This window comes from Branchiostoma floridae, chromosome 8 (genome assembly GCF_000003815.2).
Source record: "Branchiostoma floridae strain S238N-H82 chromosome 8, Bfl_VNyyK, whole genome shotgun sequence".
Classification (NCBI taxonomy): Eukaryota; Metazoa; Chordata; class Leptocardii; order Amphioxiformes; family Branchiostomatidae; genus Branchiostoma; species Branchiostoma floridae.
Window position 1 is genome coordinate 17,030,124 of NC_049986.1, and position 26,498 is coordinate 17,056,621.

Consider the following 26,498-nt stretch of genomic DNA (forward strand, 5'->3'; position numbering starts at 1 on the left):
TCACAACTATCTTGTGTCTCTGTATTCATTTCACAATTATGCTTGGAGGTAAATCTTTGGTCCTGTGTGTACATATCCTAATACAATGTAGCATATAATTGGACTGTGTCTATTAGTGTTATTACATTCGTAATCAAAAGAAACATCTATCTGTAATAACAGGGAGCTTTATTCAATGTAGAAAGGATGATACAACTTTCACAGTTCATTGAATTTCCTTAGAATGTCATAATTTACCAGTATTTGCCCCATTTGAATATACATACATGTACAAGCATGACCTGTTCATACCTAAATGTATAGAATTATTCTTATAAACCGCCTCCTTGCCGTAGGGTACTTTAATTAATTAATTGAAATTCCTGTGTTTCTTCTTCTAATGATTGCAGCAAGATAAATGAAACACTGAATACATTGTACTATGTAAAAGTTGAATAAAAGGTAATACCTGCAATAATACATAACGTCCTTGCTCCAATATGATAAATTACACAGTGGTTAACGTTTACATGTTACAGCATATAATTGTTCAAACATAAGCTAAGGAACCTAGCAGGAGGGGCTGCATTGGTATTACTAAAAGCATTTTACAACCATGTGAAATTTTTACATCCAAAGAGTTGAAGTCCCACATTCAGTTCTATGTAATGTCAAACTTAACACCAGCTATGTATTACAACAAAACGCCAAGATATCAATATTGCACTGGTTCTATAGATACATTTTATAGAATACACAAACATAATTTAAAACTACACATAATTGCATGAGTCACCTATTAAACATATTTTCTTACATGCAGGAAAGTATTAAAGTAATTGCCTAAAAAATAATCATACTGTGTACTTCTAGTGCATGTCACGATGGTTGATGTCTTTCAACACAATATTACACAAAATCTTAATATCCATTTGGGCAAAATGTATTACTGGCCCAGGTACACAATGTCCAACTGTGATACTCAGACAAAAACAACAACAACAGTAACTTAATCATCATATTTCAGTTGCCAAGGGCTAGCCCCTGTACATTAGTTCTTAGTCTTCACAGCATGGTTAAGCAGGGATAGTGTTACAGTATCATGACCTAGACATGAGAAAGTCCTACTGAGAAAGTTCAAACCTATGAAATACACTGAGTAAGTTTGAACCTATGAAATACATGTACCATGCATATCCCTGAGATTGCTGTATTGGTGTAATTCCTTAAATACCCAGAGAATGCTTCCCACATATAAACATATTAAGAAGTAATGAACCCTTACAGAGTTTTTACAATTCTATTGTGTGCCAAATTTTTCTTTACAGCTACACTAGAACATTAAATTTCATAAGAAGGCAAAATATAAATTTGGCAAGCAAGGAACCAAATTGAATATAACTTGCTCTTTCATTTCTTAGTACTAAGAGGAACTTTAGGCTCATTGAGAATTCTTTGTGAACATTTATAATTTTGGATCATGGCACCAAAGTTCTAAGAAGACCCCAAAGCCTCAGACTTTTATCTTCCAACACTCAATATAACCTTATCTAAATGTACTTGCACAATATGTTAGTTAATATTTGTATGTACATGAATGAAGCTGTTCATTTGCATTAATGCTTTAGAAATATCTACAGGTTTTCATCTATCTTTTCCTCATTCCAAAGACCCTTTCAACAGCCAGTAACAAGCTTAATACATCTTTGAAAGACTTGGCTAGTGGACTCATCCAAACATCAAAGAAATGAAACAAGTTGAACTTCACTGTTTCCTACCAGGCTGATGGCAAAACATTTGGCTATGTTTTATTTTGCTGTCTGACTTAAAGGTTTGTGTACAAAAAGTTTGGGAATAAGGAACTATGTTCTGGAGATCCACAGCTCTCACAGGCAGCTATGAAAAGTTGGGCCCAGGCAGGCCCTTGGACTGGGGAGAAGCAGAAATGACAGATGGTCTGATGACAGCTGTTGGTTTTGTGCCAAACCACGACATCTGGAAGCAAAGGGTTGTATGGAAAGAAACATGTGAGAGGCGCGATGCTTCATCAGAGGCCTGCACTCAATACGATATTCCTATATTACTATCACTGTACTGTAACTGTAAATGTACCCAGTGGTTTTGAGTTCGCAGTACTGTAGCACCATAATACAAAGTCTTATAACTACAGTAATGGAAAGTGTTTGCAGTGGTTTTGAGTTCATGGTGGCCACTTCACCATGAACTTAAAACCACTATTAACAATTTTTTATTACAGCATGTCACTACAGTATGTGGCGTTACCACGAACTCAAAACCACTGCCAACTGAATTCCTTCTTGTAAGAGCAAAACTTAATGACATCACTCTTAACCTTGAGAAAGGATATTGTGCCAACCTTGATCCTTACAATAATGCCCATCATGTACATGTATACGGTATCATACAAAAAACTAATTCTTTTCTACTGTGACCCATAACCTTTAAACTTTAAACTTTGCCCTTCTACTGACCTTGTACTGGATCATGTCCTTGACCATCCTCTCCTCCTCAGGAGTGAACTTGAGCAGCATGGACACAGCTCTCACCAGCTGGTACGCCTGCAGACATGGTGGGGTTTCAATCAGAATGTTAATGACAGTTAGATATGGCATTTATTGTTAACCCTACGAACCCTTACCAGATGTCTAATACCTTAAAGAATTACTGTGCAACTTGACTAGGGAGTAACGGGACATTTCAAAGCCAAAAAGTTTTGCCATCATCTGTAAAATCTAAAATCCTTCAATCTTCTTTTGTTAGCACTATATGGTTACTGAGGATAAGATTAAGATTCCTTGTCTTCTGGTTGCCATAACAACTTGGTGATGAAATGTCTGGAAACCACTTTGGGGAGGGGGAGTCCATTCTGCCCTTGCTAATGGAGCTAACCTAGCTAGATGTATGCACAGAACATGTGACTGGAAAGTTCATTTCATTCAATTTGATAGTCATTAAGTACTGTTTATCAAAAGGATGAATATATGATGGAATGATACGAAAGAATAAACCATACAAAGAATAAACAAACTCTTTCTCACTCACCTCATGGTCCCTACTGGCCACAAACCTCAGCACCACATGTTTGAGGTACCTGAAGTTGATCTCGTTCTCGTCTATGTCCATGATAGCAGGCATGAGGGGGTCGGGCATGCCCAGGTTGGGGTGGGACGGGAACGGCTTGACCGTTGCCATGGCAGCACCAGCTGTTGCACCCTGAGGAACGACTAGAGGGTCTCGCTCCTTGGGAAGGTCTCTCAGCTCAGGGGTGTCACCATCAACTGGTGTGATTTTCTATAGGAAAGACAAACAGAATTTATTCCAAAATGGAACAAGACATTACCCTGACCCTTGAGGCAGTACTGCTGATGTTTGAGGGTCAACATATAAGACAGAAAGCATTACATAGGCAATGGAAATTTACATATTTCTAACATTTATGTTCAAGATAAAATTTTAAAACAGAATTCTTATTCTATATTGTGACAATTCAAGTGAACAATTCTTCATGATTTCTTCAACTTCAAAGATCACCACGTCTTACTGTTTCATTCCCATTCATTTTTAGCTTTAGGTGTCAAAATATGCACATTTCATACCAACATGTAGCTGCAATAGCACTTTCTCTTTCAATCTTTACATTATTCCTTATCTAATAACAAGAACACACAACTAAAATATCTCCACATCTCTAAACACACAGTGTCAGTTTGTGTTAATTTATAGAAGTTGGTGTATGAATTGTAGGCCATTTATGACAAACTGTACTTACCAATTCTCTCTGAAGTGTTTTCTTGAGGTCCCCTAATCTTTGTTGCTGCATCTTTATTGTCTAGAGTAGAAGATAAAAGATTATTCAACTTTGCAAATGGGAAAGTTAGAAGACTTAATAAAATGCAGCAATTTCATACCTTATTTCTATATCTAAATCTTGCAATATTGTTAAGTTAGCAGATATGTCATAATCACATTATCAACTTAACTCACCTTGTTTTTATCTGCTAACTGTTCCTCTAGATCTGTGACTTCTTTTCTTAATTCTAGAACCTGGAAAAAGGATTCAAGGCATCAACATTTGCCTTACATTGGGATCTGCCATTTCATATACAATCATATTCATAGATGTGCTAGGTAATACTATGGTACCTTAGCCATGTCACTGTTACAAGTAAAAGTCTTAAATAAGACTTTACCTTGGGATCTTCTTCCCTCCCCTCCTCATCGTCTGCTGTAGACACACAGACATCCTTCCTGTCTTCTCTTCTCCTCCTGTCTGTCTCTGCAGCATCTTCAAGACTTCTTGACTGGTAAGTCACAAAAATGTAAAATGTTATTACCATTGACTGAAGCATCAAAGATTCCCTCTATTAACAGATCTAATTTAAAGACTTCTCAAAAATTTTACATGAATGTACTTGCAAGTATGTACTAAGTAACTCCCTTTGACCATCTGTCTACTGAGACTATTTCTCAACCTCCCTTAAGTGTTCACAGGTTTTAAAAGTGTTGTGCAATAAAATTTGACTTGACAGGTTGCAATGTACATGGAATCTCTACTGAGTGGCCACCTGTCTATTGAGACCATTCTTTGTGTCCCTTAAGTGTTCACAGGTTTGACTGCACATGATAACTGAGGCCACACTTACTTGATTTGTTGGTTCTTGGATTTTTTAAAAACAAAAACATAGCAAGTGGACATCATAAAGGCAAGGGCAGGGAGGAAAAATTAAGTATGACTCAGTATTCACATCATAAAACCGTGTGCCCCAAGGCAATAAATCTGCAGACTTTGTTTTTATTATATTTTTCAAGTTAAGCATCTAGTCCTTTTTATACATTCAAAATCCGAGAACAAACAAATGACATTGGTGTGGTCTGAACTGACCTGCTCCTGTGCCTCGGCCAGCTCTGCCTCCCTGACCGCGAGGGTCTCCCCCAGGGAGGTGATGGTGGTCTCCTGGTCCCTGATGGAACCCTGGGTGATACACCGTGTTGTATTCTAATTTATTACTAACCGTACATGATAACTGACTGACCTGCTCCTGTGCCTCGGCCAGTTCTGCCTCCCTGACCGCGAGGGTCTCCCCCAGGGAGGTGATGGTGGTCTCCTGGTCCCTGATGGTGCCCTGGGTGATACACTGTGTTGTATTCTATATTGACCGTACAGGATAACTGCACTAACCTGCTCCTGTGCCTCGGCCAGTTCTGCCTCCCTGACCGCGAGTGTCTCCCCCAGGGAGGTGATGGTGGTCTCCTGGTCCCTGATGGTGCCCTGGGTGATACACTGTGTTGTATTCTAACTAACCGAACAGGATAACAGACTAACCTGCTCCTGTGCCTCGGCCAGTTCTGCCTCCCTGACCGCGAGGGTCTCCCCCAGGGAGGTGATGGTGGTCTCCTGGTCCCTGATGGTGCCCAGCTGCCGGTCAGTCTGCAGCTCCAGCTCCTCCAGCCGCTGCTGAAGGTCAGGGATCACGTTATTCTCCAGCTCCAGACTGGACACCAGGTACCGCAGGTGGTCACCCTCTGGACAAATACAAGTGTAATATTGTAATAAGAAATGGCAGTTAAAAAGTACCATCCTCCGTAGTGACCACAAGCAACTATGGAGAATGGTGCTCAGGGTTAGTAGTCAGATCTTATGACTCTGTTATGGGTGTTGAATCCATTTTTTAAAGATTAGTTGTAATTTTCAAGGTAAATTTTACAGTGTCTCCTAGGTCTTATTAAACTCTCCCTATCTTGGAAATCTCCCAAAGTATCCAACACCGAGGAGAATAAATGTACAATCTGAAAATAGGGAGTTTACAGTTCTTCATATTTACCTTTTGAAACATCCCTTAGCTGTTCTTCAGTCTCACTTGTTGTGGTTTCCAGTTCAGTCACCTGTTCTTTCAGGGAAGACAACTCCCCGTCCCTTGATGACATCTGTATTGGAAAAAATGTTTTCCATAGTCAGCATACTCAACAAACAGCAAAAGAAAAATGAACCTATAAAAGTATAAAGGAAAAGTTATCATAGACTAGTATAGGGTATCTACTTTACTTACTTAGCTTATGATCACAATTGAATTATCACTACATCTTGTTAGTATCTAGTAGTCTCTATGTTCACTATCTAACAGCTTTAAACAAGCTGCAAACCTACTTGTTTTTTTAGGTCCTCAGAAAGAATCTTGGCATCTTCCAGAGCATGGGCCAGCTGCAGATTCTCCTTTTCATGTCTGCTTACCTCCACCTGAAGATAATGTACAACAGGCTTCATTGTTATGATCCTACATGTATTTGAAACTGGAACATTACATTAGCTGCAAATAATAACTAGTACTGACGTGTGCCAAATGGCCAGTGTATAATGAGTGCATGATGAGCAAAAAAAGACAGAAAAAAGGCACCAGAGAGCCTGCTATGGCTGCTACCAGATGGCCATGTATAAGAAAGCTCCTTTGTATATTAAACAGCAAGTATACTACATCATACTTACAACTACTGCTGCTGGTCTGACAGGCTCTCTACTGACCTTGAGCTGCTCTTTCTCCTCCTCCAACCTGCTCATCTGATGCTCCACCTCAAGCTCTTTCTCCAAGTACTCTTCTTTCAGGTTCTCTAACTGGGTCTGGAATGGGCAACACAGCAAACTGAGTCTAGTCTACTCCGCATAAAAATTCTTACATGCACATGGAGGTCCTGATATCAAACAAAACTTGCTAGGGATCCCAAACCTACACAGGTGCACCAGTTTTTCCCAACATAAAAGCTATCTTCCCCAAAACTCAAGACCACAGCGTGTCAAGGACAAAAGATACAAAAAAACTTCAGTAGCAGCAGTACCGAGGTTAGCCCCTAGGAGGCACAAATTTTGTGCCCATAACATCATCATCATCATCATCAGTCGGCTGCTGTGCAGTCGGTCACGATTCTATTCCACCTCAGTCTGTCGGCAGCCAATACAGCTATAGCAGTGGGGTTCAGGTCGCCCTCCGCGTCCCCCAGCAGGTTTTGTATATACGTCAGGTAGTTCGTCTTCTGACGACCGGGGCGTCGTTTGCCGTGGGAAGGGACATACAAGGCATAAGTCCGCAGAGGCTCTTCTAAAGGCATTCTAAGAGCATGTCCAATGAAGCGTAATTGGCGTTGCCTGACTTTGCAGATGAGAGGCTGGGTGTTTGTCACTCTGTATATCTCACTGTTGCTAACACGCTGGAGACGCTTAATGTTTAACATGATTCTGTAGCATGATGTAGCAAACGAGTTTATCTTATTCTCCATGTCAGACGACGGTACCCAAGATTCACATCCGTATAAAAGCACTGGCACACAGGTAACATTAAAGAGCTTGATTTTTGTGGAGGTGGGAAGTGAAGTACTACTCCAGATCTTTTGCAGTTTCCAGAAGGCAGTCCATGCAAGAGCCCTTCGCCTAGTGAGATCGTTTTTACTGGATGCCATCATGCTACCCAGGTATCTAAAGTTGGTTACATTTTTGATTGGCTGGCCGTACACCTCCAGTGGTGGCTGCGGGCTGCAGTTGATGGTCATGTACTCAGTTTTAGGGACGCTGATGACCAGGCCCAGTTGTGTCCCTGCAGCAGCAGTTCTGTTAAGTTGTTCTTGTGCTTTGGGGATGGAAGACTCTAGCAAGGCGATATCGTCAGCAAAGTCCATGTCGTTTAAAATCCTAGCGGGATATCTTCTAGACTGACGAGGGTGAGTAACTATGCCAGAGTCAATATCTTCTGTCGATCTTCTCATCAGAAAGTCGATGAGCACAATGAACAAGAAGGGAGCAAGGACATCACCCTGCAATACTCCTGTGGTGACTTGAAATGGGTCAGAGATGTTACCATCCACCATAACAGCGCTTTTGGAGTTGTTATAAAGAACATTAATGGCATTGACAATTGTGAGCGGGATGCCGTAGTGGCGGAGAACAGCGAGCATAACCTTCCTATCGATCGAGTCAAAATAACACCTACCCACATAACACCTACCCACATGACAGACATCACCACACTATCCATAGGTTTTTAAGTCACTGCTGCACAAACATTGTACATTCATGTATGCACACACATACAGAGCCCAAAAAAATTTTCATGAGTCAATTCTTTTCCAGTAGTAGGAACTGCACACTACTGACCAGTTTGTGTTGTGAGTTAGTCTTGTCAAATTCCCTGGCTGTCTCCAGTTCTGTGACCTTCTGTTCCAGAGTGTTGACCTTGTCCTGTAAGTGCCTCTGTGTGTCTGCAGCCTGTTGTTGAGCCCTGCTCAGTTCTGTGCCATGTTGTGTTTTCTACAGGAAGACAACAAACGTCTTCTTCTTGACATGCTAAAGTTCATCCCAACTAAATCTAGGTTCTAGAACCTTTCCACTTGGGAGAGAAGGCACAAACAGCTCAACAGTGAAAGATTGTGTAACACAGGCTAACTTAGGTTCAGCTTGTCATGTCAAAAGTTTAAAGACAGTCAATGTCAGTCAAACTAAAGCTATCTTGTTATTATAGTACATCCTCATAGTGCATGTATAGTGTTGCAACTGCTATTTTCTCCTCTATCATATAATATCAATTATCACAACAGAAATTTTCCTCCTGTTTAAAAAAAAATATGCTAGTAAACTATTATGAAGGCCTTCAGCAATCTCTCACTGAATATTTCAATATCACATAGTTAAAACACAATGTAAATAAGATATCAAATACCTGTTGGTCTATCTGTTCTTGTCTCTCACTCGCTAATCTTTCATTGTCTGCTGCCTGCTTTTCTGACTCCAGTAGTTTAGTTTCTAACTCTGACATCTGGAACAAACATACAAAACATGTTAAGCTTTTTAGATTTCTGTATTTTATATCAAGAGGCTTTTCATTCTCCATAATAAAGACAAATCAAATTAAACTTTGATAACACTACTCCAACTATTAAGGTTACCTTCTTTTGGAAAGCTGCTCTTTGCAATTCTGCTTCTTTCTCAGTTCTTGTCAACTCTGCACTGTCTTCTGCCATCTTTGTATTCAGGTTGGCAATCTGCAGACACAAGACATAGATTAGATTCTAAAGACATAGTATCAGAACATGAATGTGATGATTGTGCCAGTAGCCTATGAAGTACTCACCTGTAGTTCAAGGCTGTTGATTTTCTCGCTCCAGTTACTCTTGATGTCTGTCAGCTGCTGACGAGCCTCCTCTAGTCTCAACTCCAGCTGTTTTCTCTGAATAGGTCCACAAAACAAAATCATAATCAAAGATAGAATGTATGACTGTGTATCATGATATCAGCCAAGCAGAAACAGCGGACGTATTTCAACAAATAGCCGGTCAGGGTAAGACAAGCTATCCATCAGTCCATCCATCCATTGGTCCTTCAATTCATCCCTTCATCCAATAAAGCATCGGTGCATTTGTCCATCTGTAAATCCATCCATTTGTCCCTCTATACATCCATTCATTCATCCACTAAATAATGAATGCATCTGTGCATTTGTCCATCTGTAAATCCATACATACATACATACATCCCTCCACCAATCCATCCATCCGTCCGTCCTCTCTTCCCCCTTTATTTTTTCCCTCTCCATCTGTCAATCCAACCGTCCATCGGTCCCTCAATCCATACATCCATCCCTTCATCCACTAATGCATCTGACAATGAGCATTTGTCCATCTGTAAATCCATCCACCATCCCACTACCAATCCATCTGTTCATCCCCCTTTCTTTCTCTTCCCTATCTCTATCTGTCATTTCTTTATCAGACCCACCTCGTCGATGAGAGCCTGTAGTTTCTCATCCCCAGACATGTCCTCCTGGTCCTGCCTCCTGTTTAATGTGGAGACTTTCTCCTGGAGATGCTGGATCTCATTATCCTTCTCCTCCAGCTGAGTTTCGCACTGGGGACAAGCACACGAATTCAGTCAGTCACATTTTACGACAACAAAACCCTGCATCTTGATATGATTTACTTAATGTTGTTCCCAAGATTATAGGTATGGTTTTGATGCTGTACATATGTCAATGTAGTATATGTATTATAACTTTTAGTGGTCAAAAGACACTTTTCATGGATTAAAAACTCCAGAGGCATGCAAACATATACAATTCTAAAAATGCAGATTAGCAACTAGATACATTAAGCACAACTTAATGTTTAGATTGCTCTTTACTCATTTTGTGTGTTTTGTATTTATTTAGATTGGTAAAAGGAAAAATTATTATTGAATTGTATAGTGGCCACCTGGACAGTAGGCAATGTGCAGCTGAGTAGCATAATTACCAGTTTAAATGAATTATTCATCTGGGTGCATGGATGAAATTATTTCAGTTTTAATACTTAATCATTAAATGCAGTGTGCATGTACAAAAATATGTAGATTGCAGGACTGTATGTTACGTGCAAAAGTAAGGGGAACAGCCAGGGTTTGTTATTTGGGAGTGGAAAAATGGGAGCATAAGTTGGAATGTCAGAGGCAGGGGCAGAGCATACACAGCATGCAGCATTGTCATCATGATGTTACAGAATTAAAGCAAAGACACTCGGAAAATATCACCTTATGTTTGAAAACGTCATTTGTTCTCTTTAGAGCATCGTAGTCATCTTTGAGCTCATTGTGTACACGCTGTAGGCTGGAGTAGTTGGCTACTTGCTGAGAACCAAACCAGCAAAACACCCCATTGAGAAAGTGTGCGTTTTAGAGGTAGAAAAGAGCCACGTGCAAGATGATAATTATATTAGTACACCAGTTTCACAAATGACTACATTCAAGTTACCCCTAACTATTGATATTATCCTTCCTACCATGACAAGAATTTGTTAGCTGAATTCATTCTTGTTTAATACTTCCCAAATTGATAATCTGTTATACCTATTTATGACATGCACAATTATCAGGCATGCTACAAAATAATTTTAAAATTATCAGATTATAAGAGTTTTATGTGTGCAGTGTTTTCTGAGACCTCTTCACTACAAACTTGTAATCACAGCATTTCTTGATCTTTCTTTTACCACCTAATGTTTCAACTGCAAACTAAAAACCACTGCAAACTCTCCATTTTCTCCCTGCCACAAAATCAAATCCTCAGAAACTTTAGGGCATTCACAGTAAGTGAAACTCTACCACCTCCTGTAACTGTTTGTTCAGAGATTGCAGGTTGTCCTCCAGTGTGGAATGGTTGTCCTCTACTGTCCTGGCTAACTCATCCAACTTCTTTTTCTCCACTTTACATGTGTCCCTGTATATGTACAATATAGCTATACATCACTGCATTTCTATTTTATTCATAAAATGTAAAATGTGTACATTTTAAAATGTACATGTATCACAAATATATGATGCGATTTAATTTTACATTCCTACTACTGTCAGTTAGTCTATACAGATAAGGACAAATACCTGTACTGTGCAAACAACAACAATACAAAAAAATGTTCAAACAGGCAAAACATATAACTCTGAAGTTCATGAAACAGTTTAGTGCTTTTACACAAGACCATAGTGTGATATTTTATCATTCTTGGTCTTATTCAACTTAAAGTTAAAGTTAACTTAACACACAAGGAAAAAGTTGTTAAAATTTTTTCATCTCAGACCTTTCATTTTTCACTGTCTCCAGCTCTTCCTTTAACCTGGTTACTTCAGCTTCAAACTGCTGTGTTTTCCTGCCGTCCTCAGCAGCCTGTGTTTCCAGGCTAGTGATCTTTTCTGACTTCTGCTGCAGTTCTGCTTGGCACCTACTGAGTTCTTCTTGACTGTTTAGCAACTGTTGGAAAGGAAGTCATATATGAAGGATCAAGCAAATACAAAAATGTATTGCTTTCTCTGGATTTCATATACTGTACGTCTGTCATTTTTATATAACCTCTCTTCTTTCATAATTGACTTCTCTTGAATTTCAATCTTTATCAAGATTTGCTTGAAGGCAATCAATGAAACTTCAGTCAATGTACCTCTGGACCTATAACTCTCACTTTAACTCTCTTTTGCATCATAGTGCTATGCTAAGCTTTCTTCCAACACAAAGGTATACACGGATCAAATTTTCAAAGACCACTTCAAGATCAATACAGACCAGGCTCTTCCAAACTTAAAAACTCTCTTTGATTGTCTCTCTCTTATTACCTCCATCTTCCTCTCCTTCCTTCCTTTTGTTTGTTATGTGAATTAAATGTTGATTGGTAATCAGTATTGATTTTGAAGAAAATTTCATTCATGTGTACTTTTGTGTTGGAAGAAAGTTTAGCATTGTGCTATGAATTTAGTGCTGTCCACCAAGCCTGTCAATCAAATCTCACCATGTGTTCTTTCATTTCCTTAGTTTGTTGTATGTGAATTGAATGTTGTCCAACAAGCCTGTCAATCAAATCTCACCATGTGTTTGACCTTGGCCAGCTCCTGAGTCTGGAAGCCCTCCAGCTCCTCCTTATCCTCCTCCTGCTGGTACAGCTTAGCTGTGGTTTCTGCTGCCCGAGCCACCTGCTTCTGCAGATCGGACTTCTCCTGACAGTGTGCAGAAAACAGTCATGCAATGTCTTAGAATTGTAAAGATAACTCCTACCTGATTATGATCACCACAATCTTCATTTACTAAAGATCAAGAAAGACAAACATGTTTGCCAATACAGTCAAACCTGGTGATACAGAAGACTACTCTGAGGACTGATACTGTAATATCTGGCCAGGTGGTCTTTATGCAGTGGTGGTCACCAGTACAGGATTGACTGTATGATAGTATGTTCAGTAGTATTTAGCACAATCTGTGACTTAGACTTGTATAGTCATGTTGTTTGTCCACGTACTTTTCTTCTTAACTTAATTACCTTCTCAGCTGCTTCAATTGCTTCTTTGACTTCCTGTGGATAGAACAGAAACAAACAGTTAGGCAGAAAACTCTTACAATGTAGCAAAAGATAGACTATGATCATCATGTAAAATTTTGAGTCAGACATTCCTATTTATGAGTTAACTGTATTTGAACGAAATACAATACAAGTTCCTTCCACAGAGGTCTATTTATTGAAGAAAGAACCTGGTGATCACCTTATCTTTTTTCTCTAAAGCTAAGTTCATATTTTCTGCCATCTTGGAGCGCTCAGCCTGGTAGCTTTCATTCATATCCTGGATCTTTTTTGCCATACCTGGAAAGTAAAGAGATTTGAATAACAGTTCCGTGAATTGTTCAATTTGCAAAATCATGCCTGAAGGCTAATTACATGTGCAGTCTCAAAGTAAGGGTAAAGTAATGAAGTACCTAACACTAATGAACAATGAACAATGACTTATAGTATAAGGTACTACATTTACTAATTAAGGGGTTTAACTTCTTCTCTAAAGACAGTGGTTAATGAGCTGTCTTTTGGTAGTCTACTATTTATAAATAGCAAAGCTCACTACAATAATTGTAACAAAAGGTACATGTAGACATACTGTCCTGTGTGTTCTCCAGAGCCAGTTCAAGTTTGTCTTTTGCCTTTGTCACTTCCTTCAGTGATGATATGTACTCTGGAAAGACGAAGTTGAGAAAGGTAAAAATATCACTGTTGCAGAACGTTTTCTTTGCTCTTCTATTCAATAACAATCCCGTCCTTTCTAATGAAGAACCAGACATGGACACAAACTCAAGATCCCAAAGGCAACTATCCTGATGAGATATGGCAACCCAATGAAATATTTGACTAATTTTCTAATCAAATATGGTTATTAGTATTTTGTGCCATAGATGAGGATTTTGATAACAATTATTATTCTGTGAAATAACAGTTACTGTTATATCTGTTATTTTTCTTAATCTGTGCAGCTTTTGTTCAGTTTTTAACTGTGACAAGCCAATAAAGTTGGCTTAAATCTTGAATACCTGCCCTTTTTGTAATCCTTTTTTTCTTGATTTATCACTCCCCTTACAGCTCATTTTTGGCATATCCTGGACATATTATATACCAGTTGCAAGCCATATTTCATATCTGACATACATATAACACAGAGTACCGTAGCTGTTATAGTAACTACAATGTACTGATTTTTGTCCTAGATAATGTTAGCCTCTCTGCACAAAACACAACTACTATAAACATCCTGATTGAACATCCTGCAGTTACAAATAAACATGAAAACACATATACAGGATCCTAGGTGCTTTATCCAAATAAATAGAGCATTAGACTATAACTAAATACTCACCATTGAGTTTGGCTTCTAGTTTTCTGACTTGATCCGTTCTTCTGATCAGCATGGACAACACTTCCTCCTTTGTGGCATCCTTAGTCTGCAATACAGAGAAACATAGAACAAATTACATCTCCAGCTATGCCACACAAAGTAGCTATAGTATGCTTGTTCAACACAAGAATGAAAATTAGCTGCTGAGTTTCTAGTATGGTATACACAGGGTACTTTATAACATGCAAGAAAAGTGGGTTGGACTTGGGCTTGCCATCACAATATTAATCTATTCCTTGAAACTCATTCAATTTAATGGATTTTCCTTGTTTGAGATGTTTATCATCCAGTAGCTGTTCATGTTAGAGTACTTTGTTATCAGTGTTGTGGGTCCATTTAATCCACAGGGAAACCAATCAGTAAATGGCACTCTGTATTGATTGTTCCACCAGACCTCATGATCAGGGCAATGGGTTCAAGTTTAGTGTATTTTAGCAAAGCATGTAGGTAGAGATACTGCCATCCCATTTGGTATGCCTAAAAGAACTGTCAAATGACACAAATCATTAAGCCAGATATCAGTTAAGCCATAAATGCTAACAACCATAGGTCAATGCACTTTGACATGGGGAAAGGTCAACAACCCTTGGTACCATGCCATTATCTCTGACTTTACTTTCAACAAGGAAAATGACTACGTCTTTTCACTGAACAAATGGGCAGTGATGGGTAACAATACTCAAATTGGTAACAGCTTGCCCTAAATTGGAAATCTCTATAAAGCATGTAAGACTAAGGGCCTTTCATAAAGAAACTGTGTCAGTTGTCAGACAGTTGGTACCGGTACATGTGGATGACGAGATATTGTCCAATTAAGCTTCATGATGTCATCAAATACAATGTAAGCATATTGAGAGGAAAACTGTTTCTACTTCCTATTGCAGTTGAGTATCTGGATAATACACTGTGCAACATTCAAGCTTGTGTTTTACTATACAACTACAAGGTTTTCATTGACTTCGCACTAATTATAATTTGAATCCTCCTATGACCATGTTGGCGGGTAATTGGATTAAGCAGTATCATCTTTCTGTGGTTTACAGATGTACGCTGTAATCCAACATGGTACAGATGGCGTCAAATGAAAAGTCTGTATTAAGACAGATGGCAGCATTTGTGTTGGCATCCATCTGTCTCGGAAGACAATGGTAGATAGACAGTTATTTGCCATTTGCATGGCCTGTATTTGACTTTTTAAGGTGAAGGAGTCAGACACTTCCTTCTCCATCCTCTCGTCTACTGGCGCACTTAAAGTTCCACAGAGACAGAACTGCATGCCACATGTAAGATGGCCCCAGCATATGCAGGTTTGTTATTTGGAGTTTCTGTCTCCTAGGAGGACTTCCGACCAAGGATGCAAGGTTTCTCCTACCCATGTCTCATGTATGGCTGGTGCGTCGTGCCTGAATATGCCCTTAAGGCCATGACAGCATATAAAATCTTTACAACAAGATGATGCAGACGTTGTTGAAAATATGCTCACCACAGCCTTGGTTAAATCTGTCTGGCTGCTACTGGGGGACATCCCGGCCCCAGCGTTACCCACTCTCCCAGCATGCCCCACCGGAGAGGCGTGGCCGGGCGTTCCGAAGCTTTTACGGCCCTCCGCAGGAGGCATGACCTTCGACCCCTCCTCCTCTGCTAGCTTCTGCTTCAGTTTGGCAAACATGATGCCAAGAGCTGGATGCAGAAAAAACACATCATGAAAAACATCCAAGTATGTACTACACGTATAACGTTATAGATATCAAACTGGATATACATGTATGTACATTTGTATAGATGGAGGTAAAGCTAGCCCACACAAAGCTTTTCACAAAGTACAACCATTGCAATTAGCTACACACTTAATACAAGCAAGAGGAACTGACAGTGTCACATGGTTCATATTAATCATAAGGACAGGATAGAAATGATGTGCACATGTCTGCCAGCTTTCTAACAAATACCTGTTGACCACATAATGATATGTAACTTTAGCCACACAATTTATACTAATTATAGTAGAGGACTTTGGATTCCTTAGGATAAAAGTTGCAATGTTATAATGCAACAATGTAAGCATTTGTGGCTTTTCAGAAACACAATTTCAAAGATTTGACTGAATTTTCCAAGCAGATGTTAACGTTACATAATTTTATAGGCTGTCCCACTTTTCAGACAGAATACAATGGTCGGCATGGCCATGTGTCAGACAGATGGAGCAGCCAGAACACAGCTGTAGTTCTTCTGTATCAGGGCTCGAAATTCATTTTTGGGATTGGGTGCACTGGTGCACCCAACTTAAAAAATTGGGTGCACCAAAAAAAATTTGGGTGCACCACTTAAATTTAAGTAGAATGTCAAGAAAACCTAACAACAAAACATAGTTACAAGCTATCAAATTCTTATACAATTACAAGTAACATGACAGACATTTCAGTTATCTTTCTAACACTTAGATGTCAAGAATCTGATGTATACTAGCATACTTGATATCTTTCCATACATAAACCTAAGAAAATATTTGGGTGCACCCTGTGCACCCACTGAAAAAAATTGGGTGCACAGTTCCAATTTTGGGTGCACCTGGGTGCACATGCACCCAGTATTTCGAGCCCTGTGTATTCTCTTTCCTTTTATGTTTTTTCTTTAGCCAACTCAGAGTCTTGTTTGGTATAGAATAGAAATTTAGCCCCTTTAATAGTAAAGTTGATTTTAAAAATTCACGTTTCTCTCAAACAAATAATATGAACTTATTATAAAGCATTATAGAAACCACTGTATCTAAAGCTTCATTTGTTGGATGAGTTGCAACACTAGAATAGCATAATAGTACAGGGGAAAAAAACGATCAATATTTTAGTGTATGCTTCTTTTTCAACTCAAATATCAGGACATGTTGGTAAAGCGTTCTGCTCCCCTCCCCACGCCACATAGCGTTCTGTCAAATGTACCCAAGACACGCTAATAAACAAACATTTCAGAGAATCTATACTCACCATCAAAGTCTCAAGGACTTAGACCAAACGCACAAAGGTCCAAGGTTTCTCTCTGAGCGCGATTTGTTTGGGTTTTTTTATCGTCTGCGAATGTTTTGATTTTCGACTTCCGCCCTGTTGGCAGCCGACAGTCGCGAGGGCACCGCATCCAACCCTTCAAGAAGTTATGAACTATAAAATAACTAAAAAAATTAAGATAAATGAACAAAAATATCAACTTTAATAACATAGATGTAATTTATTATGCTAGTTATATATGTGAGTATTTATTTCTTGGTGACAAAATATGACGACGTTCTGTCCCTGTTGCGTTAGGTGATGAAGAGGTCAGAGGTCGTGAGTTTGACAAATCCAAGTGGGGAGGGCGGTACTGTTGTTGCTGATACAATATTTTTGCTGAATATGTAACGTTTAAATCATTCTCGTGGTATCAGTCACGTAAGTAGTTTCATGTTACAAACGTGTATTATTTTGTGCAAAAGATATGCATAGCCGTTTGCGGTCATTTTGGCTCATGTAACAACAATATCGATATGCTGAATATACAATTCTTAGTGTTTACAAGGAGGTTACAAAATATATGCAGTTTTTAATGTAGCGCAATTTACCTCCAATAATTGCAATGCCTTTTAGGAATATTATTGTTACTATGTAATGTTTTTAATGTCACATACAAGACAGCAGCTGAGCTGCAAAAGTACTGCCTACTACTACTGGTAAAAATATATAGATGGAAAAAGTTTATTCATTTTTTCAAAGGATAACATGAGTATGATCAGAAATGAGAAAAGCAAATTTTTATTTTTGCATTCAAGAAACTACAGCTTCTTATAGCGAAACAAATTGGGCAGAATATTGCAACTTATTTTTGATGACTCACTTTGATTTCCTCAATTTCTACAGATCACACTATCATGGTAACCATGGAAGACACACCCACTGTCACAACCACACCTAGTGATGTTGCAATCGCAACATCACAGTCAAAAGATCCTGTGACACATCCTAAAAGATGGCAAGCTCCGGACCAGTCCTTTGCAAAGTACATTTTAGAAAAAGGCAGAGGAATAGAAACACCTAACCTGGGTGCAAGCTGTGTTGTTCAGATTCTACCATTGGTTAGCGAGGGTCTGGAACAAGGGCTTGTAGGGTACCCAATGTATGAGGAGAATGAGATAGTTTTAGGTGAAGGGGATACAGAGATTTCCGAGGTCCTGGATGCCTGTTTTGAGACTATGCAGGCAGCCGAGGTGTGTGAGGTGGAGGTGGCTAAGGAAACAGTTGGTATGGGCACTGGTGATGACCCCATCAGGTTCCAGTTGGAGCTGAAAGAGTTCACCCGTAAGGACGACCCGTGGCACCAGGGAGCTGACGACATACTGGCCACGGCTGCTCACCACAAGAACAAGGGAACAGAGTGCTTCAAAGCGGCAAAGATCCGTCCCGCCATCCGCCGCTATTCCCGAGCACTCAAGCTTCTTGTCATGTTAGGAAAGAACATTCCAGAGGACCAGAAGGCAGCGTATAACAGCCTGAAGATAGCGTGTTATCAGAACTTAGCAGCCTGTCAGATGAAGATGAGTCAACATGACTTTGTGATCAAGAACTGCAGTAAGGCACTGTTACTGGACTCCAGTCTAGTGAAGGCACTGTACAGAAGGGGCTGTTCATACACTGCTATAAATGAGTTTGATAAGGCAAGAGAGGACTTGCAGAGGGCACTGGAGATTGAACCAGGAAACAGGGCAACAATCGAACAATTAAAAACCCTGGAGAAGAAATCAAAAGCCCAGGATGAGAAGTATGCTAAAGCTATGGCCAAGATGTTTGGTGGGCCAGTGAAATAAGCCATGTGGCTTGTGGTATGTTGAAGTTTAAAGAATCTCTTGTATCAAACATTTTCCAAATTGTACAGGAATTATTATGTCTGAATATATACTCATACCTATTCACCCTCTAAGGAGATTGCATCAAATAGTATCGAAGTATATATGTACATGGTACACAGTTGTATAAAGTATGTCTGAAGGTCAAAGGAGCCAACGACTTGTCCACAAACTTACAAACCACTGACACATGGTGCATTACTAGTAATGTATTCATTCCGAGTCTTCCATGTATTGTGTGTGCTTTCTCACTATGTTGGAGATCACATGGAACCTCAGAGATTTATTCTGCAGATAATAAATGTAGCATTTTTAAGGATCAATTTCATGGCATTTACTGCTTCCCCCTTTTTACAAGTAGGGTCAGTCTGAAAATTTCTCTCTCATTCTCTCAACTCCTTTGCCTTTCTCATTTCTCTTTGTTTTCTTTTTCATTAGCTGAGTCTCGGGGAGAGGCTTGTGTTTTGGGTGGTAGTGTGTACATGTGTTACTCATTTAGGTACATATATGTAAGGCTCAGTGTCAGTGTTATGTTGAGGACTTTCCGTAGTTGACTTTACATAACACCGCTTGTACCCAAGGTTTTAAAATCAACAAGGACAAAACACCACACCACATTGTTGAACAGGATAAGCACCAGTGTATTCCAGCCAACCTTTATCAATATCAGTAGTTTGTAGGAATGTTCAGTCCGCAACATTACCTTTACCTAGACCCAACCAATGTAGAGGTAATCCATTCAAAATGCTCAATGATGACTATACCTACAAATTTCCTTCATAGTCAGACAAGGATGAAGTGAATTTTGAATGATATTGATTGAAGAGGATAATGATTAAAGAATGTATGGCATGATTTTCAACACACATGCATTGTTTTACTTGGTCTGCAATGTTTTGTTTATACTTCTGTCAGTTAAAAGACCAAAGAATGGTGGATTTCTTAGGTATGGTTAAATGGTACCGTGACAAATATTGGTGCAGTTCAAATAACATGTAAAATGCAAAAGACTACACTTTCAAAGCAAACTTTGTTCTTAAAGCAAGAAAAGATGTAGAGGTACAATTCCAGCAAGTCATGGGGGTGGAGGTGAAAGGGCATGGAATTTAAACTGAAGCAATGCATAATGCTAATAATTCTACATGCATAATGGACATGTAGCTTACATGTTTACTGTTTTATGCTATAGCTAATACCGGTACCCCAATGTTTGAAGTCATAGCACGTAGTGAAAAGGACCATATAGATATCTATGCTACACATTCTGCCACTCCTTGGCAATAAAGTTTTACACAAAACATTTGGTAGGTTGGCACAGGTGTTAACTGACCAACTGGTAATTATCCAAAAGCGAAAAAATCACAGGATAACAAACCTGATTATAAAACATCAAGAAACAAGTCTTAAATCTCAACAGACCACTAATGGACCTAGAATATAATAGAGTGCAGCTTTAATAAAAGTAATACAATTAGGTGTTAACATAGTATAATCTGGCAAGCTTAACAAAGGCAAATTCCGCCTTATATGTTTTTGATCACATCAGCACACATCTAGAATGAATAGTGATCATAAAAGTCAAAGAGGAAAATAATGTTTATCATTGTGCAAGGCTGATGAGTTCCTTTTACGTTTGTTTTTGTTGTGATGATACAAATAGATTTCCTTACAGACAGAGTATTCCTGACAGTCTCATACAAACCTCTTGCTATCAGATAGAATAATACCCTAAATCCAAGAAAAGATTTGGTTGCTGCTTTTTAGGGAAAAGGGCTGTGTACCAAAACAAAAATGCAGGACCTGGTACAGATACATCACCGGTACATGTGCCAAAAGTTTGCTCAGTTATCTGTATTGCTGTATTTCAGTAATAAAATTGCCATCTTGGAAATTTACATATGTGAATATCAAAACAAGCCAAATTGCAATTATTGAAAATTTTCAACACCAAATTTATCAAAATAGTAATCTATGAGACGAGTCGACCAGTTGTCTACCAGTGGTTTAGTTTGTTCGGGTACTAGTACACCAGATGTACAGGTCCAGACCTGTACCGAAACAAGTTTACAGCTATGGGTACAGGTACAGGTATTGGGTATGTAGCCCTACAAGGGAATCTTGGCATGCTTTGGATTTAAATTTAAGGAACCTAGTATACTTTCAAAAGGACCTTACACTGTCCTGTATCATTTCAAACAACACCATTCTGACAGTATATCAAAAGAGTCACTGGTGTCTCCTTTTACCAATTCAAATTTCAATGTAACACATTAAGTGCAAAAGTCAATTCATGGCATGGTAGGCCTACTTCAACAATAGGGAATGCCTCATCAGCAAATAAATGTACTAAGTACATCATCAAATGTAACCCAGCTAATAGAATCTTATATATCATAATACACTAAAGAAGATATCTTATTACAGATACACAATTGATTGATAGGATAATTCTACCATTTAAGGGTACTTATCATAATTACTTAGTACAAAAGTACCATAAAATGTACATTGCATATAAGGGGCACCTATCCCATAACCTCATCTTTTAATTATTGGAACCAAGTGCAAAGATTACAACACTGTTCAACCAATCATAGCAATCCCACCTTGAAAAATCTATATCATACAAGTGCTTATTCTAAAAGAACTGCAGTCTTCAGATATTTAACCATGAACATGTGTATGTTTGAGTAATTTAACATAAGAGTTGTCAAGTGTGGTAATTAGCATAGTGTAACACATCGATGAAGGTTAGACATCCAGGTAATGAGATACGCCAAATAGCAATTAGTCAAGCACTTGGATATGATTTTGGAAATAGTAAGACGTTTCAGATAACATTAATTATCTTTCATCAGTGGAAATATAACAGATGTTATCTAAAAGGTCTGACCAAAATAATATCCAGTTGTTTAAGCTAAGTAATTGCTATCTGGCATAGTGTAACACCTTACACTGCCAGGCAACTATATTATTAGAAATATTGGATTTACTGTTCTCATAAGACTTTATAGAAGTCCTCTACTTTTATGTAGGTTACTGGCCACAGTGAGACTTTGCTCATACAAATAGTACCTTAATAACCAAATAGTTGCACATGAACAAGGGCTCTCTCCTATGATACAGTTAAACATAGTGTAATCTCTGCCTTTGCTACCAAATGAATCATGGGATACAAAATGGATGCCATGACTAAAAGACATTATTATCGAGTGGAAGATGTGATGTGATGATTGGTGGGATCCTGGTGCATCATACTGTTTTCCTGTCAGTCAACACACGCACTATTGAGCCAAGTCCTCCAACTGCATATGCCTGGGAATAAGAAGAGTAGAAAATTTGGAAAAAAGCAGACAAATAAGTCTAAGGCCACACCAATTTAATTTCTTGGTTCACGGATTTTTCATAATAAATATGGAGCGAGAGGGCGAAATAAAAATAAAAATAAAAATTGTAAAATGGTTGTGGTAAAGGTAATGGCTAATCCAAAACATAAAGAAAAAAAGTTTTCAGCTTGAAAAAAGTACAAAAACACTATTATTGTACAGTAACAGCACCTGTACCCACACTTTAAGGAGCTTATAGTATAATGGCCAATTTGCTACACCAGAAAGCTGGTGAATGGTTTCATTAGTGGTGAAAATTTGCTGAGTGGTAATTTTTATTTTTATTTTTTTTCCCAAAAAATAGGAGCGAGCGAATCCGTGAACCAAGAAATTAAATTGGTGTGGCCTAAAGATGAGTGTATTTACATAACCATCCAACATCTGCATCAATTCACTACTGTGTTAATCCAAACATCCGATTATCAATTGGATGAAAAATTAATGTCTTTTTTTTAGGAAAAGGCAGGAATGAATCTGTACACATTTGGTGAACAAAATGACTGTTTTCCAATCAACATAAGTTAGATGACAACTTATGAGAACCTGTGTTTGAGGAGAGCTACAGTTCGAGCATGCAAAGGACCCAACAATTTCAAAAAGCGTAGAGTCCTTCACAGCGTGAGTAGATCTTTATTTCTTTATTTCTTTATTTGAATTTACCACATGCAAAAACAAGTGGAAGGGAGGACAAAACAGGTGTATCAACACCTTTACAAGTTGTCCTCCCAAACCTGAAATGATAATAGAAAACAATACGAAACCAAATTAAACAATAAACATTAGACATCAAAAATCAGTAGACATGAATATACAATTCGGAAACAATTATACACAGAATTGATTACATGTGTAAACAAAATTATCAAATATCATTATGTACAGAGTAAAAAGCTAATTATAATACTAATGTGGCCTTAAAGCAGAGCATGAGGCACACCCACAAGATGTGGACCAAGAGCAGGGGACGTCGATATTGAACTGGGTGTCAAATCTCACAAACGTGGCTCTCACAAGCGATCGCTTGAATGTCAAGATGTTAGACTTTTCAGTGGCTTGAACCCCAATATTACGGAGGACAGGACTCAGCTGATTCTAGATGGTGACCAGCCATCAAACAAATCTGTCAAACAAATCTGTCCATACATGCAGCTTTTACTGTTCAATACAAACATGTTGTGTTACACAATGAGGAGGTTAAGCTGTTATGCAACACAAAAGAAATATCCCACCTTTTCATGCCAGATCAGAAGTGCACTACTGCTACTGTCGTCTGCTGGGTTCGCGAAGCCTCTGTAGATATACTTCATCAGGAGGTCCAGCTGTTGGCTGTCTAGTGCCTTGATGCCTTTATCCACTTCAGACTTCTTAAAGGTCAAAAGGACCCTCAGAACCAGACGGCCTGCTTGGTCCTGAAGTTGAAGAAGTCGTACACAGATTGTTTAACATATACTACAAGTCTAAATGCAAGATCTATAAATTTTCTACAAAAAGTTTCACAAAATCAATCTGATACTACCATAAAAAGCTGCATGTCCATAGCTGCTAGATTTACAAGACAACATATCGAATAAATGAATTATTTTTAAAAATGGGTTTCTTATAGTGCATAGGCAATGGTACATAATTGTTATGCAGCAATACAAATATTCCAACAGCAAACCTCATGGAACCAATTTATAAGTAATATTAAAACATACCTTTTCTGCCTGGTTCTTGCCTCCAGTTGGTGGGTTAGACAGCACTCTTTTTAATGCTTCGACATTCTCACCTGTAATCTCTTGGTTAAGGAACAATACTAATAGAATACTCAGACTTTAAGTGCTGCAGCCTGGATATACAGGCAAACCATGGGCAGAACTGTTTTAAAAGTGTGTCAAATTCTCAACAATGACTGTCATCACAATTATTTCTGAAATTTACCTTACAGACTGTAATGAGTACTGACCTCCTAATCTACACATTCAGCATTTCTTCCAGGACCTAGCTACCCAAGCATTTATCATTTTGTTGTATAAATATCATTAAACGTTGTTATCATCGAATGATCAACCACGGAAGTAAGGAAGGGAGCCAACGCCCCCCTCCCCCAATATGTTTACTTTGTCAGAAATCACGCGACCGGATATCGTGTTTCTTTCGCTACAAAGCAACTACACACCCTAGAATACAACACGAACTTCAAAATTACACCAACAACTTTCTATCAGACCTAAAGCACGTACGGAATGCAGTAAGCGTTAACAAAACTTCAGAAAAATGCAGAAGGATATTGCTGAAGTAGGCTGTTCACTTCCTGTTCGTTCGGTCCGGTGCCTGTTGGCGTCTCGTCTACGTCTTCTACGTATTTGTTTTCGTCGAACTCGTCGACGTCGACCTTCCTAAACCTCGATGCTCCCGTGTTCTTCGACATGTCTTAAGATAAAATGAGGACAAACCTTCGGAAACTTGCCAAAGTTCAGAAGTGTGAACCATGCACCTCCCAGTTTTTTTCTAGGATGGCGGAAGTGGAGCCTCGTTTTCAATCCCGTTCTACTGTTCACCTCAGAAACAGATGTACTTTATGTACCCAAATTTCTTCGCCGTTTACGGATATAAACACGCTGTATAAGACATATAGGGATAGTTCATAGAGTCTAGATATGTATCTATATCGATTGAAGTATAGAAACTCGATCTGGTTGCTCACAAAATAGACAAAATTGTCAGAGAAGCGAGGTTGGGGCAATGTGGGAAATGGGTAACTCTACTGCCTACTGAGGTAAGTCCTGTGATCTCGCGAGATTTTGACCTGTGCGAGACCTCTTTTTCCCATCCTGAAAATCCAAGATGGTGGGTAAAAATTTATTCTTCCGATATCCACGTCAATCTTCAATATCTAATGGGATTTTGGTATTTGTACGCAGTGTATAGAAAGCTAAGATATTTTACCCGCTAATGCCGATGGTATTTTCGCCGCTTACGCGTTCTGATCACTTAGATTGAACATCATCTCAGGTTCATTTTGAAGCATCGCATCGGTCACAACATGCCCATACATAATTTTGTATCGCGATATAGACCCCCGACTTATCATCATTATAAACACACCTAGCCATAGATCAACTATAAAACCATCTCTTCAAGTCCGACGACCTTATTGTAAGACGTGTGAAAATACACCCTGGACATGGATATTTGTTATCGCACTAAACTGTACCGTACACAGTGCACGGGGAAGTCGGGTTGTTAACGGGTTGGTAACGTAATTATGTAAGATTTGTGTCGGATTTTCACATTCAGATTTTCCGACGTTGGATCCGACAGAAATCCAGAAATCAGGCCAAATCAATGGCGCCCGCCCATTGTTTTCCCGCGGATCCCGTCAGCCTTCCGATACGTGCCCGATAGATGTCGGAAATGTGTCGGTTTTCACGCACCGACTGGAGGTCACTTGAGGTCATGATAGGCGTCAGGCCCCGATTAACAGGATAATGTAGGAATATGTCGATATCAGTAAACGAGCTACAGAGTTGATGCTGTTTTGTTGATTACCATACATATTTCTTTTAACGTTACATTTTTTTTAAACCAGGGAAATTAATAATTTTACGGTGCCCGCTTTTTTAACCACTGTCACTTTCGGTGGCTAGTTGACCAGTGCATTATGTTGATCATGACTAATGTCGTGTATTCCCGTTCTTCAGGTTCGTCAATACCGTCAAAGTTTGAGGATGGAGATGTGCTGTCACGGAAGAACCGATTTATCTTAAATTGTCTATTGATTTATCCGTTTTGTTCCCGTTGAGTTTGATTTCGTGTTCATTTGTTTCACTGTTTTTCTCAAAAGTTCGTTTTGTCTCTTAAACACTAACTCTCTAATACTAACACTAATCCTGGAACTAACACGTTTCGAAAGTTAACATGAACTCAGCCAAAGACAGTTTACACAGACTATAGTTTATTAACAAGATATGGATATTATCACTTGATAAAAAAGACAAAGTCAAGCATTTGCCGGACCGTAATAGTACAAGACAGATCAAAGGGATCACCAGAAAAC

At 38.9% G+C, this 26,498-nt stretch overlaps 4 protein-coding genes across 6 annotated transcripts in view; 2 read left to right on the plus strand and 2 right to left on the minus strand.

Annotated features, from left to right (window-relative positions):
* Positions 1-543: 543 nt before the first annotated feature.
* On the minus strand, positions 544-17,373 carry LOC118420415 (golgin subfamily A member 1-like). Of its 3 annotated transcripts, XM_035827191.1 has the most exons (26): positions 17,188-17,373; positions 15,690-15,886; positions 14,168-14,252; positions 13,418-13,492; positions 13,031-13,128; positions 12,811-12,843; positions 12,362-12,490; positions 11,584-11,753; positions 11,114-11,225; positions 10,541-10,636; positions 9,755-9,883; positions 9,111-9,206; positions 8,923-9,021; positions 8,700-8,792; positions 8,138-8,290; positions 6,518-6,613; positions 6,146-6,235; positions 5,823-5,925; positions 5,417-5,523; positions 5,180-5,272; positions 4,191-4,301; positions 3,985-4,044; positions 3,770-3,829; positions 3,043-3,291; positions 2,472-2,558; positions 544-1,974 (listed from the first exon to the last, which is right to left on the minus strand). In XM_035827191.1, exons 2-26 carry the CDS (start codon positions 15,873-15,875, stop codon positions 1,876-1,878), a joined length of 2,709 nt encoding a protein of 902 aa, XP_035683084.1. In that variant the 5' UTR covers positions 15,876-15,886; positions 17,188-17,373; the 3' UTR covers positions 544-1,875. The 3 variants fall into 3 exon arrangements, with proteins under 3 accessions (XP_035683084.1, XP_035683083.1, XP_035683085.1); XM_035827190.1 differs by lacking the exon at positions 5,180-5,272 and having other exon boundaries at positions 5,324-5,523; positions 17,188-17,372; XM_035827192.1 differs by lacking the exons at positions 5,180-5,272; positions 10,541-10,636 and having other exon boundaries at positions 5,324-5,523; positions 17,188-17,372.
* A 104-nt stretch (positions 17,374-17,477) lies between these two features.
* LOC118420418 (FK506-binding protein-like) lies at positions 17,478-19,396 on the plus strand. Its single transcript, XM_035827198.1, has 2 exons — positions 17,478-17,625; positions 18,091-19,396. Exon 2 carries the CDS (start codon positions 18,102-18,104, stop codon positions 19,032-19,034), a length of 933 nt encoding a protein of 310 aa, XP_035683091.1. The 5' UTR covers positions 17,478-17,625; positions 18,091-18,101; the 3' UTR covers positions 19,035-19,396.
* Positions 19,397-22,253: 2,857 nt separating this feature from the next.
* Positions 22,254-24,992, minus strand: LOC118420886 (actin-related protein 2/3 complex subunit 5-C-like). Its single transcript, XM_035827945.1, has 4 exons — positions 24,730-24,992; positions 24,157-24,229; positions 23,689-23,868; positions 22,254-22,388 (listed from the first exon to the last, which is right to left on the minus strand). The coding sequence occupies exons 1-4, from the start codon at positions 24,867-24,869 to the stop codon at positions 22,326-22,328; spliced, it is 456 nt and encodes a 151-aa protein (XP_035683838.1). The 5' UTR covers positions 24,870-24,992; the 3' UTR covers positions 22,254-22,325.
* A 190-nt stretch (positions 24,993-25,182) lies between these two features.
* LOC118420887 (60S ribosomal protein L35-like) overlaps positions 25,183-26,498 on the plus strand; it is a 6,012-nt gene continuing 4,696 nt past the window's right edge. The window contains exon 1 of the mRNA XM_035827946.1: positions 25,183-25,288. Coding sequence (XP_035683839.1) covers positions 25,286-25,288 — 3 coding nt within the window. The 5' untranslated portion in view covers positions 25,183-25,285. The remainder of the gene's footprint in view (positions 25,289-26,498) is intronic.